This window comes from Procambarus clarkii, chromosome 39, assembly GCF_040958095.1.
Source record: "Procambarus clarkii isolate CNS0578487 chromosome 39, FALCON_Pclarkii_2.0, whole genome shotgun sequence".
Lineage (NCBI taxonomy): Eukaryota > Metazoa > Arthropoda > Malacostraca > Decapoda > Cambaridae > Procambarus > Procambarus clarkii.
The window spans coordinates 8,328,679-8,348,472 of record NC_091188.1 but is presented as its reverse complement, the minus strand read 5'-3'; the positions used below and the strand labels follow the sequence as shown (position 1 = coordinate 8,348,472).

The 19,794-nt window shown below is 47.1% G+C and overlaps 1 protein-coding gene across 1 annotated transcript; it reads left to right on the top strand.

Annotated features, from left to right (window-relative positions):
- Positions 1-6,393: 6,393 nt before the first annotated feature.
- On the top strand, positions 6,394-6,855 carry LOC138372495 (uncharacterized). Its single transcript, XM_069337966.1, has one exon. It carries the CDS (start codon positions 6,394-6,396, stop codon positions 6,853-6,855), a length of 462 nt encoding a protein of 153 aa, XP_069194067.1.
- Positions 6,856-19,794: the final 12,939 nt, after the last annotated feature.

Sequence of the window (19,794 nt, the reverse complement as noted above, 5' to 3'; positions counted from 1 at the left end):
TTGATGTGGTATTGTCTCCGGTATGACGGTAGGTTGATACCTGGTATCGTCTAGGGATCGCCGAGCGGGCTACTGTGTGATGGGATGAGGGGGCATCATCTACTGAGGCCTGTGGGAGAGGGAAGGACTGGGACGGAAGGCAGGGATGGAGGGAAAGGAAGAATGGGATGGAAGAATGGGATGGAAGGATGGGGAATTTTTAACCTCACTTACATTCGATTAACATGCTGCTCTGACCTAGCGTAGTGACGCATGGCGACTAACTTCAATGACTTATCATACGGTGTTTTACGGTGTAAGCAGAAACACAGAATGTGATTGCAAACAAGCACATAGTTGTGTACTGTGTAGTTTGATTATGCAAACACAGTGGCAACTTATGGCAACGACTGCTGCAAACTTTGCTGACTTTCTGTTCAGTAGCGAGAATACATTATAGGCAGATCAAGTCTTTACCGAGAGATGTATAACGCACAACATGGAAGCAAGTCAAACTAATACAAACACTCCAAATTAGACGTTTTAACGTATAATTATATACGTTTAACGTGTATAATTGAAGAGTGAATAATATGGCGACACACAGGGACTCGGTGGAGGTAAAGATACAGATTATATTAAATTTTTCAGTCTCCCCCCCAACCCCCCTCTCCCGTCCCACCTCTTCTCCCCACCCCCCTCTTCCATCCCATCTCTTCTTCTGCTTCTTCTCTTTCCGCTTTTTATCGAGCCCATTCCACTGTCCGCCTGCACCCCGCGCCCCCGTCCCTTCCACCATAAAACGCGAGACTTATCAGGAGAAAATAGTTCATGTACAAAAAATAAATAAATAAATAAATACTAGCACATATTAGGAAGAGCAGCTCGTGCACGCCATCAACGTTGCTATTACCCCCTTCCCATCCCCCCATCCCTCTTCCCCCCATCCCTCTTCCCCCCATCCCTCTTCCCCCCCCATCCCTCTTCCCCCCCTCCTAACCCATCTATCCCACCCCTATTCCCCCACTGGTATGGTGAACGCTTATACTGACTCTCAAGTTGACGGCAGAGCTTGAGCGTAAGATCATTCACGATCGCAAGGTGTTCTCTCTCTCTCTCTCTCTCTCTCTCTCTCTCTCTCTCTCTCTCTCTCTCTCTCTCTCTTTCTCTCTCTCTCTCTCTCTCTCTCTCTCTCTCTCTCTCTCTCTCTCTCTCTCTCTCTCTCTTTCTCTCTCTCTCTCTCTCTCTCTCTCTCTCTCTCTCTCTCTCTCTCTCTCTCTCTCTCTCTCTCTCTCTCTCTCTCTCTCTCTCTCTCTCTCTCTTTCTCTCGTACACACACTCATATATATATATATATATATATATATATATATATATATATATATATATATATATATATATATATATATATATATATATATATATATATCATTTACAATTTCTTTCACCTTGGCATTTCAAGACTGGAACCGCAGACCCCACGAATGTGAGGCAGCTCCTCTATCGACTGGGCTATGAGTAGCCTTAATAAGGAAAGATTCCAGAAGCACTTATAACCGCTGCCCAGCTGGAATTTAGTCGACTTTCCCCTGACTACTGCTGGAGCTCAGAGGAATTAGTGACCCACGTCCACGTCATTCCTTATTAAGGCTACTCATAGCCCAGTCGATCGAGCTTCTGCCTCACCCTCATCTGGTCGGCGGTTACTGATGTCTGAGGCGACAGGAAATATCATCTTTTTTAATTTAGGCAATAAACTACTATATAACCCCTTTCCCCTAACCGCCATATTTACCTGAATTTACCCGCGGGCCCACAATCAGTCTAGTGGTCAAGATGGGGAACAGGAAACCGATGACTTTTCAAAGGTCCGCTACTCCTCCCTCATTGTCACTGTTACGTAAGGACTACCATCACCATCACCACCATCACCACTGCCATCTCCCCCACCATCACCCCTATATTTCTTCCATGCCGGACCCGTCATTACAAGAGGGCTGTCAGCGTGCCTGACAGCCGCTAGAGAGGCCGCCTCTGTCATCCTGGCCAGAGCACTCAGAGGCCGGGGAGCAGCAAGGCTATAAGAGTATCACTCCGAATACTGATAAGACTCAGGGTTCGAATCTTGTCAAGGCTAAAGAACGAGTCGAAGAAATATTAGATAATTAAAGTCAACATGACGTCGGGTACAACTGTGCATAGCATTGATGAAGCAGATTTTCTAGTGCTGGAGTTAGCTGGCATGCCAACAAGCAAGCAAGGAGATAAGCAGAAAGGTGAGCAGATACGAAGGCAGGTAGGCAAGCAGGCAAGCATGCAGGTAGGCTGATAAGCAGGCAAGTAGCAGATAAGTAGGAAGGCAAGCAGGCAGATACGAGCCAGACAGACAGATAAGGATGAAGGGAGGCAGGCAGGCAGGCAAGCAGGCAGGCAGGGAGTCAGGGAAGCAGGCAGGCATGTAGGTATAAGCCAGGCAGGCAGGCAGGGAGGGAGGCAGGCAGGCATATAGGTATGAGCCAGACAGGCAGGCAGGTAAGCAGGCAGGAAGGCAGGCAGGCAGGCAGGCAGGCAGGCAGGGAAGGAGGCAGGCATGCAGGCAGGCAGGCAGGCAGGCAGACAGGCATGCAGGCAGACAGACATGCAGCCAAGCAGATAGGCAGGTAGATAGGCAATCAGGCAGGCAGACAGGTAGGGAGGCATGCATTCAACGATACAAATAAACAGAGACACGTGGGTAGAGAAACAGGTATATATGCATACAGAAACAGAGAAGACAGAACGTAAACAAACATACAAACAGGAATTAATGAGCATATTGAGAAATACATAAAGTCCTCCACAAAAATACACAGACATGCAGGGTGTTTGTGTGTGTGTGTGTGTGTGTGTGTGTGTGTGTGTGTGTGTGTGTGTGTGTGTGTTTGTGTGTGTGTGTGTGTGTGTGTGTGTGTGTGTGTGTGTTTGTGTGTGTGTGTGTGTGTGTGTGTGTGTGTGTGTGTGTGTGTGTGTGTGTGTGTGTGTGTGTGCGTGTGTGTGTGTGTGTGTGTGTGTGTGTGTGTGTGTGTGTGTGTGTGAGCTGGGCTCTAGCGCGCACATATACTTCACAATTGAAAATTGAGATAGTTCAGGTAACTAACATTGTAATTGATTGATAGATGGAGACTAAGCCTCCCAAAAGGTGGCACGGGCATGAATAGCCCGTGATAACTTTGCAATGAAATTAGTGGTGTTATAAAGTATGTAACCACCTTACTGTATTGTCCAGTAAAGTGGACAATACACATGTTAAATTTCAGTGAAACTTTATTGGGGAAATAGAAACCATAAAGCCACAAACATTATCTCGGCATTCTAATTTAAATAAAATAAAGTTATATATATATATACATATATCTACATATAATATTTATGTATTATATAGAATGGGGGTACCACCTTTGGCTCTGGATGAGAGGGGACCCATACTCTCGGAGAAAAGCACACATATGGAATTTTGGGGTCCCCTCCAATGCCGTTATCATATTCTTTTTGTCCTACCACCCTCCTTCTTCTTGTGGTTTGTTTTGCTTTCTTAGATATTTAAAGATTACACGTTACACACTGAATAGTTAAACGTTAAGGATCTCTTCTTCTTCCGGGCAGGAACCGAGGACACAGCAGGCATCTTCCCCACAGGATAGCCACACTGAGACGCTGAAATAGGAAGTTGGCAGCCCTTGGGTCCCTTGGTGGTGTCAACGAGCCTGGAACCCAATTCTTTCAAAAAGGTCAAGGCCCTCCTACTCCAGGGGCTGAACGTCTTAGATGTAACCAAGGTGTATCAACCTTCCAGTTGCCTGTGCTGCTTAGATTTTGCTGTTTCTTTGTGGTTGGCCGCCCCACCTGCTTGATCAGCACCGAGGTGTATTTAGATATTAACAAGGGGGAATACTCATGTGTAGTCCCACATCAGCTGTTTCCTCCCCTCTTCATGGGGTGTATTGTGATGCATCTGGGCAAAGAGCGAGATCTTCTGGGTTTTGGGCCGTTTGGATGTGAGGTTCTTTCTCTGCTGGGCACTGAGCTGAGGCAAAGCTCCTCTTGATGATGTCCTTAACTTTGTTGGTTCTTGCAAGCCAGCCCTTAGAGATTATGCAGTGCAACCCACGCAGTCCAAATTGATCAGCTATTACCCTGTTGCAAATACACTTGAATTGAGTGTGAATTGGGGCACGAAGGCAGAGGGCCACTGCTACACGGAGGGACTCTGGATCAAGATGCGTGCCTGTTGCAGACATGGGGGCTGTCAAAAGAATGTCGCATGCATGGAGGGCATGCACCATTCTGAAGCAGGCTTTTTCCTTATCTGATGTTGCATCGTTGAGCATGACATCAGATATTTTTTCCACTAGTGGCTGGTCTCAGCTGGACTAGTTTTTGTTGTTCTTATTGGATCTATGTTGGGTGCTGGGGCTGCAAGAGCATCCCACTGATCCGAACATTGAATAAAAGCAGGTGTATTCATTAGAAGCAGAAATCATTCTCTTATCCCTGATGAATCACCCAGAGGTTCTGGTAGGTTATCTCATATAAGGCCGTCCGGTGCATAGGAGCAGGAAAGGAAGGCTGGTAGAGCAATCTGGGAAGCTGTGTGGACACTAAGGCCACAGAATCCTACGGGAAAGATAGCTTTTTCCCACTAGAGTCGTCCAAGGGTGATTCAGGACTTTCTCCAGAATGGACTTCAGAAGGGTGTCATACTCGTTTAATTTAGTGCTGCTGTGGGATAGAGAACACCTTGGAAAGTACATCAACTAAGGAAGGGATAGGCATCTTGGGAGGAGGAAGAGAGCTTCATGGGCATCAATCTCGTTAAACTTGTCCTGCGTCTTTCATAGGTCAGTGATTTTTTGCCTACAGGACTTGCAATTGCAGGTGTGTGTGTGTGTGTGTGTGTGTGTGTGTGTGTGTGTGTGTGTGTGTGTGTGTGTGTGTGTGTGTGTGTGTGTGTGTGTATGTGTGTGTATGTATGTGTGTGTGTGTGTGTGTGTGTGTGTGTGTGTGTGTGTGTGTGTGTGTGTGTGTGTGTGTGTGTGTGTGTGTGTGTGTGTGTGCGTGTGTGTGTACTCACCTATTTGTGCCTGCAGGATCGAGCATTGACTCTTGGATCCCGCCTTTCGAGCCATCGGTTGTTTACAGCAATGACTCTGATCCCATTTCCCAATCATATCTAGTTTTAAAATTATGAATAGAGTTTGCTTCCACAACCTGTTCCTCAAGTGCATTCCATTTTTCCACTACTCTCACGCTAAAAGAATACTTCCTAACATCTCTGTGACTCATCTGAGTTTCCAGCTTCGACCCATGTCTCCTCGTTCTGTTACCATTCCGTGTGAACATTTCGTCTATTTCCACTCTGTCAGTCCCTCTGAGTATTTTATACGTTCCTATCATGTCCCCCCTCTCCCTTCTTTTTTTCAAGTGCCGTAAGGCTCAGTTCCTTCAGGCGCTCCTCATACCCCATCCCTCGTAACGGTGGGACGAGCCTCATCGCAAACTTCTGAACGTTTTCCAGTTTCCTTATGTGTTTCTTCAGATGGGGACTCCATGATGAGGCGGCATACTCTAAGACAGGTCTCACGTAGGCAGTGTAAAGACCCCTAAATGCCTCCTTACTTGGGTTTCTGAATGATGTTCTAACTTTTGCCAGTGTAGAGTACGCTGCTGTCGTTATCCTATTTATATGTGCCTCAGGAGTTAGATTAGGTGTTTCGTCCACCCCCAGGCCGCGTTCTCTCACGTCGTCACAGGTAGGCAGTTCCCCTTTATTGTGTACTGTCCCTTTGGTCTCCTGTCACCTAATTGCATTTCCATAACTTTATATTTGCTCGTGTTGAACTCCAGTAGCCATTTCTCTGACCATCTCTGCAACCTGTTCAGGTCCTCTTGGAGGATCCTGCAATCCTCATCTGTCACAACTCATCTCATTAACTTTGCATCATCCGCGAACATCGACATGTAGGACACTACTCATGTAAACATGTCGTTAACGTATATTAGAAATAGAATTGGTGTGTGTGGGTGTGATCGCGATCGCCACGTTCATTGCGACAAACTACGACACCAAACTTCCCCCGGGGCCTAATTGGCGTTGTTGAGTATATGCAACAGTGAGGGAGAACTGGTTTGTCACCTGCCCACCGACACCACCACCAACTGATCACCGCCAAATCCGTTGTTTAAATTTTTTTGTGTTATCCTCCCGTCCATTGTCCAATAATATGCAAAACCAGATGACATATCCGGACCATCGCCAAGTGTCACGCCACAACGAGCATCTGATTTGACTGTTCTTCAGAATATGTCCCAGGACGCGAGGTGGTCCCCAGGACGCGAGGTTGTCCCAGGACGCGAGGTGGTCCCCAGGACGCGAGGATGTCCCAGGACGCGAGGTTGTCCCAGGACGCGAGGTGGTCCCAGGACGCGAGGTTGTCCCAGGACGCGAGGTTGTCCCAGGACGCGAGGTTGTCCCAGGACGCGAGGTTGTCCCAGGACGCGAGGTGGTCCCAGGACGCGAGGTTGTTCCAGGACGCGAGGTGGTCCCCAGGACGCGAGGTTGTCCCAGGACGCGAGGTTGTCCCAGGACGCGAGGTTGTCCCAGGACGCGAGGATGTCCCAGGACGCGAGGTTGTCCCAGGACGCGAGGTTGTCCCAGGACGCGAGGTTGTCCCAGGACGCGAGGTTGTCCCAGGACGCGAGGTTGTTCCAGGACGCGAGGTTGTCCCAGGACGCGAGGTTGTCCCAGGACGCGAGGTTGTCCCAGGACGCGAGGTGGTCCCAGGACGCGAGGTGGTCCCCAGGACGCGAGGTTGTCCCAGGACGCGAGGTGGTCCCTAGGACGCGAGGTGGTCCCCAGGACGCGAGGTGGTCCCCAGGACGCGAGGTGGTCCCAGGACGCGAGGTGGTCCCCAAGACGCGAGGTTGTCCCAGGACGCGAGGTGGTCCCTAGGACGCGAGGTGGTCCCCAGGACGCGAGGTTGTCCCAGGACGCGAGGTGGTCCCCAGGACGCGAGGTGGTCCCCAGGACGCGAGGTGGTCCCTAGGACGCGAGGTGGTCCCCAGGACACGAGGTGGTCCCCAGGACGCGAGGTGGTCCCAGGACGCGAGGTGGTCCCCAGGACGCGAGGATGTCCCAGGACGCGAGGTTGTCCCAGGACGCGAGGTTGTCCCAGGACGCGAGGTTGTCCCAGGACGCGAGGTGGTCCCCAGGACGTGAGGTGGTCCCCAGGACGTGAGGTGGTCCCAGGACGCGAGGTGGTCCCCAGGACGCGAGGTTGTCCCAGGACGCGAGGTTGTCCCAGGACGCGAGGTGGTCCCCAGGACGCGAGGTGGTCCCCAGGACGCGAGGTGGTGGGCTGAATGGTACTGGTAACACATGTGGAGTTGTGTGTGAATACTTAACCATGAATACTATCTATTGAACCATGACTCTGTTAGCTTTGCCGGCCGACCAGACGGAATCACACTACGCCCTTGGAAGGGTGGCAGACAGTTGGCGTGGGATTATACTTGCGTATCCACCCTGGCAACCACATACATCAACCTTTCTACAAGTCAGCCAAGTACAGGATATTAGATCACCGGTACATTTCGTTCCAATAGGGTCTGAGACCCTAGGCCCATGGGGAGAGAGTGCAAGAAGGTTTCTTAAGGATCTTGGTTCCAAGCACATTGACACTACAAGAGACCCTAGAGCGGCTAGTTTTCTATTTCAGCGCCTCAGTGTCGCGATCCAGAGGGGGAATGCCCGCTGTGTCCTCGGTTCCTGCCCGGCGTCGGAGGAGTTCGAAGAAATCTACAGCCTCTAGGAAACAAATTTCTTATGTCCTCTCAATATTCATTTTTTGTATACAATCAGACGTATAACCTTGCATAATAAAGTGTACAACATAAAAAAGGGGGGTGGGTGGTAGGAGAAGTGAACACTCATACGTATTCAGACTTAAATGGCAAGTTTTTCTCTGAATGCTCTGTGTTCCCTTCTTTGAGGCTGTGGGTCCCTCTAATTGAACCAGAGGTGGTACCCCTCCCTATATATATATATATATATATATATATATATATATATATATATATATATGAGAAGACGAATTCATTCTTTTCTGCTATACATCTGTTATGTAGCAAACTTGAGGCTTCTTGTTGTCTGTTATATAGCGTGGATTAGTAAGCTTGAGGTTTCCTGTTATCAGTAACGCTGCAGCTTAGTAACCTTCAGGCATTACGTCAGTGAAGATAACAAATATCTCATTCCTCTCTGACACTACCCATGAGAGGCCTTGTCAGCTGAGCGGTCAGTTGCTCATAGCCTGATATATTGATTCAGGAGTCAAACTGATATGATTCCGGTGTAATTGTTGTAATTGTTTTTTGACTGAAGCTTCTCCAACGATGTGCTCTAACGAAGTGGTCGAAAATAGGAACGCTCAATTAGGATTGTTAAATTGATCTGTTCTCGGCCTCATGTTTCTGGGTGAGCTGATTGTTATTCCTGTGCCATCAACGCGGTAACTGATGACCTCAGTCCTCTCCTCCATCTTCACTGCCTGACGCAAGATTGAAGAGTTGAATAAGAAATGGACAGAGGGAGGGATGGAAGGTTGCTACTAGCCTTGCTATTACCACCATTACTATTCATAACATCAACAACAACGACAACAATAATAATAATAATGATAATAATACTAATAATAATAATAATAATAATAATAATAATAATAATAATAATAATAATAATAATACGGTTATCTTTATATATATATTATAATATTTATATATATTATAATATTTATTGTTACTTGTAGAAGGTGTGAAGAAAGTAACTTCATCCTTTAAAAACTGACTAAAACAAGCGAGCAAATGTTTACGTGAGAGAGAGAGAGAGAGAGAGAGAGAGAGAGAGAGAGAGAGAGAGAGCAAGCATATGCCTGTACAAAAGACTGGGAAATCCATTTTAACAACACTGGTAAAAGCCCCAGCCCGCCTAACATCCGTGTCTCGCACGGGCGCTCTCTGTGTTATCCCGGATTTATATGAAAACAAAAAAAAATGCTAAACAGGTAAGCAAAACAAAAATCCCTTCACATTCAGAACAAGTAATAATATACTCAGTGTGTACATCCTTGTTTACACCTCGTCTCATCACCTACTGGAAGACCTGGATGAAAGAGCTGGTGTAGTTATATAGGGGAGTTGAGGGCATCCCTAGACCCTACCATCCCGTTAGGGAATGGAGGGATACTGTCCAGCAGAAGGCCTCAACGAATCCCTAACTCCTCCCATGGAGATGAAAGTAGGGGAGCCCTTAATTGCCCCTTCCCACCCAACTTTCCACAGCACCCCACAATGTACCACAGCACCCCACAGTGTACCATAGTCCCCCCACCGTGTTCCACAGTTCACACAGTGTACCAGAGCACCCCACAGTATACCACAGCACCCCACAATGTACCACAGCACCCCACAGTGTACCATAATCCCCCACAGTGTACCACAGTTCACACAGTGTACCAGAGCACCCCACAGTGTACCACAGCACCCCACAGTGTACCACAGCACCCCACAGTGTACCGCAGCACCCTACAGTGTACCACAACACAACACAGTGTACCACAGCAGCCAACAGTGTACCACAGTCCCCACAGTGTACCACAGCACCCCACAGTGTACCACAGCACAACACAGTGTACCACAGCAGCCAAAAGTGTACCACAGTCCCCACAATGTACCATAGCACCCCATAGTGTACCACAGCACCACACAGTGTACCACAGAACCCCACAATGTACCACAACACCCCACAGTTACCACAACACCCCACAGTGTACCACAACACCCCACAGTGTACCACAGTCACTACAGTGTACCACAGCACCCCATAGTGTACCACAGCACCACACAATGTACCACAACACCCCACAGTTACCACAACACCCCACAGTGTACCACAACACCCCACAGTGTACCACAGTCACTACAGTGTACCACACCACCCCCACAGTGTACCACAGCTCCTCCTGAGCGACCTTATCGTCAGATTTATGCGACATCCCTCACCTCTGAAGATGATCTCACACACTTATGACCTCGTGTGAATAACAGCGTAGTGCAGGCGATCGTAAATTATCCCCGAGACCCCCTCACACTTATGCCTACCTACCTACCTACCTACCTACCTACACACTCACAGGTAGAGAGACAGGTAGACAATTAGACTGGTCGACAGGTAGACAGAGCCAGGCACTCGTAGAGACACAAGGACTACCAGACATAGTTGTAAGGAGGAGAGTGGATTGATTATAGAGGGATTGATGATCACAGACGGAGTCAATGAGGTCAAGAGGAAGCTGTTGGGCACCTCTGTCTCTTTCCTGAAGTAGCGCTCCTCTTTTATTTCCTTTCCCAAACCTATTTTGTTTTATCTTTCTTGCCTTCTGTCCCTGAAACTATAATCATATCTCTCTCTCTCTCTCTCTCTCTCTCTCTCTCTGTCTCTCTGTCTCTGTCTCTCTGTCTCTCTCTCTCTCTCTCTCTCTCTCTCTCTCTCTCTCTCTCTCTCTCTCTCTCTCTCTGTCTCTCTCTCTGTCTCTCTCTGTCTCTCTCTCTCTGTCTCTCTCTCTGTCTCTCTCTCTGTCTGTCTCTCTCTCTCTCTCTCTCTCTCTCTCTCTCTCTCTCTCTCTCTCTCTCTCTCTCTCTCTGTCTTTCTCTCTGTCTGTCTCTCTCTCTCTCTCTCTCTCTCTCTCTCTCTCTTCAATCCAGTTCCAGTTCATCACTAACAACTTATTAATCACCGCGAGCCTTATTAACTATTATGAACGAGCCTTATTTGACTATTCAAAACGCAACTATTATCTAATAATGATGAAATGATTTCTGATGTCGTTACCTGGCTTGGAGTCAGCTTTCCCTGCTGTCTGTCTGCCTGTCGTCAAATCCAGGTGAGCAAGATAGCCATCACAGCTAAGCTGATCAGGCAAATATGTAAAAAAAAATTGACATAATTTCTCTTATATTTTGGAAGCAAGCTGAAAAATCCTGCATCTCTAACGTATATATATAGACTCAATGTTCTTTAATTGAGCTTATGGCACCCAGATTTTTCTAGGGATTTCATTTACACTTTAACAGTAATAATAATAAGAATAATAATTTATTCAGGTAAAAGTACATATATTCTGGGTGTGACTGGGTGTTACTGGGTGTACTGAGTGTTACTGGGTGTTACTGGGTGTTACTGGGTGTGACTGGGTGTTACTGGGTGTACTGAGTGTTACTGGGTGTTACTGGGTGTTCTGGGTGTTACTGGGTGTTACTGGGTGTGACTGGGTGTACTGAGTGTTACTGGGTGTTACTGGGTGTTACTGGGTGTACTGAGTGTTACTGGGTGTTCTGGGGAGGACTCGATATTTCTCACATGATCCAGAAATCCTGTGGGTGTTGCGCCTGGAAGCGCCCCCACCCCCTCATATCAGCGTCTAGTCTTTCATACATAACTACGTAACTATGACTCCTAAAATGTTAACTGCCTCGTTGTAGAATTGTAATAATTATATGCAGGTAAACGCGTCGTTAATATATTGACCGGTACTTCCTCGTGCGTCTTGTAGTTATTCTATTTCATCTATAAACGTCTTAATTTGAGATCCAAACTATCAGCTGACGGCTGAGTGGACAGCGCTCGGTGTTTGTTTAGTCCTAAGGTCCCGGGTTCGATCCCCGGCGGATGCGGAAACAAATGGGCAGAGTTTCTTTCACCCTGATGCCCCCCACTGTTCACCTAGTAGTAAATAGGTACCTGAGAGTTAGGTAGCTATTACGGGCTGCTTCCTGGGGATGTGTGTAACAAAAAAAAAAGGTGGCCTGGTCGAGGACCGGGTCGCGGGGACGCTATAAGCCCCGAAATCATCTCAAGATAACCTCAAGATGAGATAACAATACATATACTCTCTAATATTAATCTCTGTGACGGTGTTACGAACCCGGATCCAGCGTCCGAGCACGGAGTAGTAAACGACCGCGCCATCTGTGGGTCAGCTCCCGAAACCCCCCGCCAAACGCCGACGACACCTGGTGAGGATGCCGTGTATCGGCTACGAGGGCCAGTTTCCAGTCCCGTTCAGCACTCTACACCGCCGCCACTGACCTCTGGTGAGGTGGTGCTCCGACGACAGCGCCATCTATGGACTGGATACGTCAGGTGTTTGTGCCCGAGCCCGTAAGTAAGGTGTTTTAGTGTGTCCCAGTCATTGATGACGTGTCTGTTTACAGAGTCGACCTGGGACCGCTGTGTTGAAGGTTGAGTCAGTCTACCCGAGGCAGCCAGTCTCCATACCTTGAACGTTGCTGCAGCTGTTGCGAAGTCGTCCCCCCGGAAGAACACTGTGATGTGTTAGCCTGCCAGTGGAGTGGCAGTAAGAGGATTTACCCGGGACCGACTGTTGGAGACGATCATCCACTGGGGTATTGAAGACAGGAGAGTGACTTGTGTTGTCACACGAGGCTCCTGTCTAGGGCGTTCCCCTTTTATCGTTCGTGGAGTGGCCGTACCAGCCTTGTTGGCTCAGAACCTGCCAGCAGACAAGCTGGACGTGTGGTTGACGGCCTCCATGGCGGTGCCCCCAGTGGACCTGTGTTTTGGCTGACCTGTGGCCCGGGTAGGCTCGGCATTCTCAGAGGACACGTCGTGAGGCCACGAAGAAAGCACCAAGGACTCGGCACCAAGTGGTGTGGCAGCGTCTTCAGCAGAAGACCACGATTATGGATTAATCCCCTTGTATAGTGTTAATACCCCCCCCCCCCCCTTGTGTAACCGTTTTATATATTATTTATTGGTGACGGACATTATATTATATTAAGTTCTTAGCTTTCTTTCCCTACTCCCTTTAAGTTACTTGCGTCACGGATCTCATCCCTTGATAGCCACTACTGGCTTGGGAACGGATACATATATCTTCCTCTAACAACATCAGAGCAAGAACCCCGTTGCGTCCCGAGAGGGCCGTAACAGACGGCTTCCGACACTGATTTCACCTCTGCGAGGAATCCATGTATGAAACGGGTTTCAATTTTCGTCTTGGCTTTCTTCCGCCAAACACACACCGAAACTACGACGTTGGTACAACGTTCGAACAAGTTTTAACACCTCCTAACCAGTTATAACAACCAATATAGCAAGTTGTAACAACGTTCTAATACGTCATAAACACTTAAGCCAATATGTAACAACTTTATTATAAGTTGTAACAAGCGGAAAATAGAGACAGTTTCGGTTTGTGTTTCCAGGGATGCAGCACTTGGATGCTGGTGAGGATACACGAGCGGCCTCCCCGCTCAAGGGTTATCTTGAGATGATTTCGGGGCTTTTTTTAGTGTCCCCGCAGCCCGGTCCTCGACCAGGCCTCCACCCCCAGGAAGCAGCCCGTGACAGCTGACTAACACCCAGGTACCTATTTTACTGCTAGGTAACAGGGGCATAGGGTGAAAGAAACTCTGCCCATTGTTTCTCGCCGGCCTGGGATCGAACCCAGGACCACAGGCTCACAAGTCCAGCGTGCTGTCCGCACGGCCGACCAGCTCCCCTTAAGGGTTCTTAAGGTATTTCAAACTTCCTTCCGTCTGGCCAAACAGCAACACAACTGCTGTTTGTGGCTGTTGCAGCTGCATCTTGCATCTTGCATCTGCAACAGCGTATGGAAAGTGTGGACATAGTTGTAAGTCTTGGGTTTAAAACAGCTTGATTGGAACTTTGCAGTTCCTCGAATCCTTTTTTTATTTATACTTTATTCCGGATCGGAAAAAAGGATTAATTGATTATGACAATTGAGACTATTACTATCAGTTGACTATCTAACATGGGGACTATTTCGTTGCAATTGGTTATCAGCTGTGAAACTATTACAAACAATTTATATAAATATATATATATATATATATATATATATATATATATATATATATATATATATATATATATATATATATATATATATATATATATATATATATATAATTAACAGACAACTATTACTGACTATTGATTATCTCTTCTTCACTAATCGTCACATCTATCATACCTCATGTAGACTACCACTAGTAGTTATCTAGCATCCATGAGACTATTACTAGCAACTATCTCTCTTCCATTGGACTATTACTAGCATTTTATTGCTTCACGAAGATACTATTAATAGCAGCTACTTTCCTCCCCGCCAGAGATAGACAGAAAATAGCATCTGTTTCTTCCCCAGCAGACTATTACTAGTGCTAGCATCTCTTCCCCCCTCCCCCCCTTCCCCCCTCCCCCCCTTCCCCCCTCCCCCCCCCTTTCCCCCCTCCCCTCCCCAACGAGGCGAAAGCATCCATTAAGGGTTAAAACATCTGCCCAGCTCGTAATGTTTACACTGCACCTCCCTTCTTCAAGACTATTATAATAGTAGACTATCTTCTCTATCCCTCGACATGATTAAATGCCAATTGACCATCTGTCTCCTGCCTATAGTCAATCCCAAACAGCCAAACTATATCTCTATATCAGTATAGCTGCCTGCTGTGCCAGTCACAACAGACCCCTTTGATACAGATACACAGGGGAAAGGGAGGGGAGGTTATCTTGAGGTTATCTTGAGATGATTTCGTTTTTTTTTTTTTAGTGTCCCCGCAGCCCGGTCCTCGACCAGGCCTCCACCCCCAGGAAGCAGCCCGTGACAGCTGACTAACACCCAGGTACCTATTTTACTGCTAGGTAACAGAGGCATAGGGTGAAAGAAACTCTGCCCATTGTTTCTCGCCGGCGCCTGGGATCGATCCCAGGACCACACGATCACAAGTCCAGCGTGCTGTCCGCTCGGCCGACCGGAGGGGGGGGGGGGGAGCAACGCCATTTTTCAGGACGTTCGATCGTCCATTAATCCGGATTCCGGCTCCGAGAACGGCCCATTCCTCCAAGCTGAATGGATCCGAGGTGCGTTCTCGTGGGGTGGCGGGTCGCAATGTGGGTTCCCAGGGCTTGTATAGCCTCCTCTTGTCCCGGGGGTGCGCCATAGAGGCTGGTAGGGCGAGTGTAAAAGAGATGGACGGTAGGGGCTTCACCTGTGTATATTGCTTCGACGACGTCTCCTGTCTTTTATATTCTTTTCGCATGCATGGTCTCTAAGTAGAGTGGTGGGGGGGGGGGGGGGTAGATAGGGAATGGGGGGGATGGGGCCGGGGGGGGGTAGATAGGGAATGGGGGGATGGGATGGGGGGGCAGATAGGGAATGGGGGGAATGTAGATAGGGAATGGGGGAGGGAGTGGGTATATTTAGAGTATGTTTGATGGTATGTTAGGGGTAAGGTGGAGGTATGTTGGGTTCGCTGGTGGGGTTATGGGTGTATGTGAAGTGCATCCAAAGTGTAGGAGTAGATTGGGTCAGGTTATCTTGAGATGATTTCGGGGCTTAGGGTCCCCGCGGCCCGGTCTTCGACCAGGCCTCCTTTTTTTGTTACATACCCCCCAGGAAGCAGCCTCGTAGCAGCTGTCTAATTCCCAGGTACTTATTTACTGCAAGGTGATCAGAGGCATCAGGGAAAAGAAACTCTGCCCATTTGTTTCCGCCTCCACCGGGGATCGAACCCGAAGCCTCAGGACTTCGAATCGTTGACATTTGTTGTGGCTATATACAGTTCACTGCTGTAGGGTTGAAGGGGTATGTTGTGATATGTTGGGGTGTGTTGGGGGTGTGTTGGGGTGTGTTGTGATATGTTGGGGTGTGTTGGGGTGTGTTGGGGGTGTGTTGGGGTGTGTTGTGATATGTTGGGGTGTGTTGGGGTGTGTTCTGATATGTTGGGGGTGAGTTGGGGTGTATTGTGATGTGTTGGGGTGTGTTGGGGTGTGTGTTGGGGTGTGTTGTGATATGTTGGGGGTGAGTTGGGGTGTATTGTGATGTGTTGGGGTGTGTTGGGGTGTGTGTTGGGGTGTGTTGTGATATGTTGGGGGTGAGTTGGGGTGTGTTGGGATGTGTTGGGGTGTGTTGGGGGTGTGTTGGGGTGTGTTCTGATATGTTGGGGTGTGTTGTGATGTGTTATAGGTGTGCTGGGGTGTGTTGTGATGTGTTGGGGTGTGTTGTGATGTGTTGGAGTGTGTTGTGATGTGTTGGGGTGTGTTGTGATGTGTTGGGTGAGTTGTAATGTGTTATGATGAGTTGTGATATGTTGTGATGTGTTGGGGTGTGTTGTGATGTGTTTGGGGTGTGTTGTGATGTATTGGGGGTGTGTTGGGGAGTGTTGTGATGTGTTGGGGTGTGTTGTGATGTGTTGGGGTATGCTGGGGTGTCTTGTGATGTATTGGAGTGTGTTGTGATGTGTTGGGGTGTGTTGTGATGTGTTGGGGTGTGTTGTGATGTGTTGGGAGTGTTCTGGGGTGTGTTGTGATGTGTTGGGGGTGTGTTGAGTGTGTTGTGATGAGTTGGAGTGTGTTGTGATGTGTTGGGGTTTGAGATGTGGCGGGGTGTTGTGATGTGTTGGGGTGTGTTGTGATGTGTTGGGGTGTGCTGTGATGTGTTGGAGTGTGTTGTGATGTGTTGGGGTGTGCTGTGATGTGTTGGAGTGTGTTGTGATGTGTTGGAGTGTGTTGTGGTGCAATAAATCACTGTAGATCATTTGAAATTAGCAAAAAAAAAAAAAAAAATTCACACCTTTAGCCTCCCTTCTCCAGTATCGACAAAAAAACATTTTCAACAACAAAGACACTATTATTATTACCATGAGCAACAACAGCAGCAAAAACAATCACAAACAGTAACAACCAAACCATCAACAACAACAACAAATTAAACATCAACCCGCAGAAGAAAAAGACAAAAACAACAGTTAAGTAGCAAGAACAAAAAAAAAAAAAAGGTCCAGGATCTACAGCCACAGGAATGATGATCATACTATTTTACTGACTAATTTATGCTTACATTATGCAAATTGGCAGCTTGCCTCTGTGCGTATGGCGTAAGTTGGCTTCCTTTTTGAAGCCAGGTCGAGCGACCTGTACTATGATCCCTCCACCCCACCTACTTTACATACTTTTAAGTCCAAAAACAAAATTACAGGTACTTGTAAAAAATGCTTCCATCCTTGTGTCTATTACTCTGTTTTCCCAACTATCCTGTCTATCATTCTTCTCTCTCTCTCTCTGTCTCTCTCTCTCTCTCTCTCTCTCTCTCTCTCTCTCTCTCTCTCTCTCTCTCTCTCTCTCTCTCTCTCTCCTTGTTTTATTCATACTCCACGCCAGGTAACCATCGTATGTTTTTCGATTATTTCTGCCAATAATTTGCATATTCTGGTGGTATATCATCGACATAGTTCACACCTGAAGAAAAGTCAATTAGCCTTAATGGGGCACTTGTGTTTCTGCAGAGAGGAGCGTCCTTCGTGGTTTAGGACAAGAGGTTATAATTAGAGGCCCTTCATGCAGTGTTTTGGTATATATGGAAGGAGCTGCTATAGTATACACTTCTGGTGTCCGGAGACTGACTGCCTCGCCACTCATAACCATCTGCTCAGATGAGGGAGCATCCATCATTTTCCTCATCCTTGCTCTCTCTCTCTCTCTCTCTCTCTCTCTCTCTCTCTCTCTCTCTCTCTCTCTCTCTCTCTCTCCCTCTCTCTCTCCCTCTCTCTCTTGCTCTCTCTCTCTCTCTCTCTTATAAAAATATATTTATCTAGTGTGTTAGTGGACGCTGGTGAGAGGAGCTTAGCAGTGTGAAAAACTAAAAAAATAGAATAGTTGTGGTTTAACTCTAAGAAGAAGCTTGTCTTGAGAAACTTATGAAGCTGTGGGAGAATCGTCTATTTTATGTGAGTACGGGCAAATTATGAAATGTTTGTTTTGAAAATAATTTAGCTGTGTAGCCGGCGGGTAGTGTCAAAACTCGCCATGGGGGCTTGAATATAGCCCCCTTGTTACTCTGCTCCCATTTGAATTCTGACGACCCCGCCCAGCCTATGTTAATCCCGTTCCTTAGAATGCTCCCACTGCCAATTTGGGTGAGGCTAGCCCCAAATGTCTGGCCTCTAACTTTAAACAGGCTGACAAAAAAACACATGCTCTCTTATAAGATATGGTGTGATGCTAAGAGAAGCGTTTCGTTGATTCTGTCAACATTTTCAAATACAGAGACGCATAAAATGGATACACATTACCTGTTGTTGTTGCTTAAGATTCAGCTACTGGGAACAAAAAGTTCCAAGTAGCACGGGCTATGGTGAGCCCGTAGTGGACTTACCTGACACAGAAGCGGGGCTGTAACTTGTACACATTACCTGTTGTTGTTGTTTTAGATTAAATTACTCAGAACGAAATGTCCATGTAGCACGGGCTATGGTGAGCCCGTAGAACACATTACCTTGAGCAAGTGAGTATATGTATCCAAGATGAGTGAGGTGAAGTAAGGTGTATGGGTGAATAAGGCTTCTGCAGTTCTCCATCGCCTGTGTTTGCCTGAATGTGCGTGAATATTCAGCATCTGATGCTTTCAAATCTTAGGTGATTAAACTACGAGATGGAACTGAGGTAGCTAGCTAGTACTGACAAAGTTAAAAAATTGGAGGGGAAATAGAGGACATGAGCACGATATATAACATCCTAAGGAGGTTTGACACAGTAGCTAGGGACCAAAAAGTAAATATACCTAATATAGGGATAAGATAATGATAATAATTCAGTTTCCATGATAATAATACATAGAAGCTAAAGACCAGAATCCTAAGAATAGTGAGCAAAGGAAATAATTTAGATAAGATGGTAGTTAATATTAATATATTACAAGGACTTAAAATGTCAGGACTTATATACATGAACTTAAAATGTCAAGACTTATATACATGGACTTATATGATGTAGATATATCATGGGTTGGAACAGTTGCATTTGACGACCGATGCTGAAAAGGTCAACATAGCTGTGGCTCCTGTAGGAACAATTAACAGAATATATACACACACACACGAACCTACAGATACACACACACAGTCACCGTGAGGGGTGAGGTCTGGAAGTGGCAGGGAGTCACCAATGGAGTCCCACATGGATCAGTCCATGGACTTATACTGTTTCTGAGATACGTAAATGATCTCCCAGAAAGAATTGATTCGTTCCTCTTGATGTTTGCTGATGATGCAAAAATTATGAGGAGGATCAGGACAGAGGAATATAGTATGAGGCTACAAGAAGACCTAGACAAACTGAAGGAATGGTCCGACAAATGCCTACTAAAGTTCAACCCAAGTAAATGCAAGGTAATGAAACAAGGGGGAGGAACTAGGAACCCAGACACAGGATACCGAATGGGATATGAAGTCCTTCACGAAACGGACAGAGAGAGAAAGATCTCGGAGTTGATATCACGCCAAACATGTCTCCTGAAGCTCACGTCAAAAGAATAACATCAGCGGCCTATGCAAGGCTGACTAACATCAGAACTGCTTTCAGAAACCTGTGTAAGGAATCCTTCAGAACCTTGTATACCACATATGTAAAACCAATCCTGGAGTATGCAGCCCCAGCATGGTGCCCGTATCCAGTCAAGCACAAGACGAAGCTGGAAAAAGTTCAGAGATGTGCCACTAGGCTAGTACCAGAAATAAGACGCATGAGTTAAGAGGACAGACTACGTGAACTGCACCTCACGTCGATGGAAGACAGAAGAGCTAGGGGAGACATGATCACCACATACAAAATCCTCAGGGGAATTGACAGGGGTGGACAAGGATGGATTATTTAACACGGGTGGCACACTCACAAGGGGACAC

Excerpts from the sequence above, each read along its gene's own strand:
- LOC138372495 (XM_069337966.1), top strand. The coding sequence starts at position 6,394 with ATGTCCCAGGACGCGAGGTTGTCCCAGGACGCGAGGTGGTCCCAGGAC.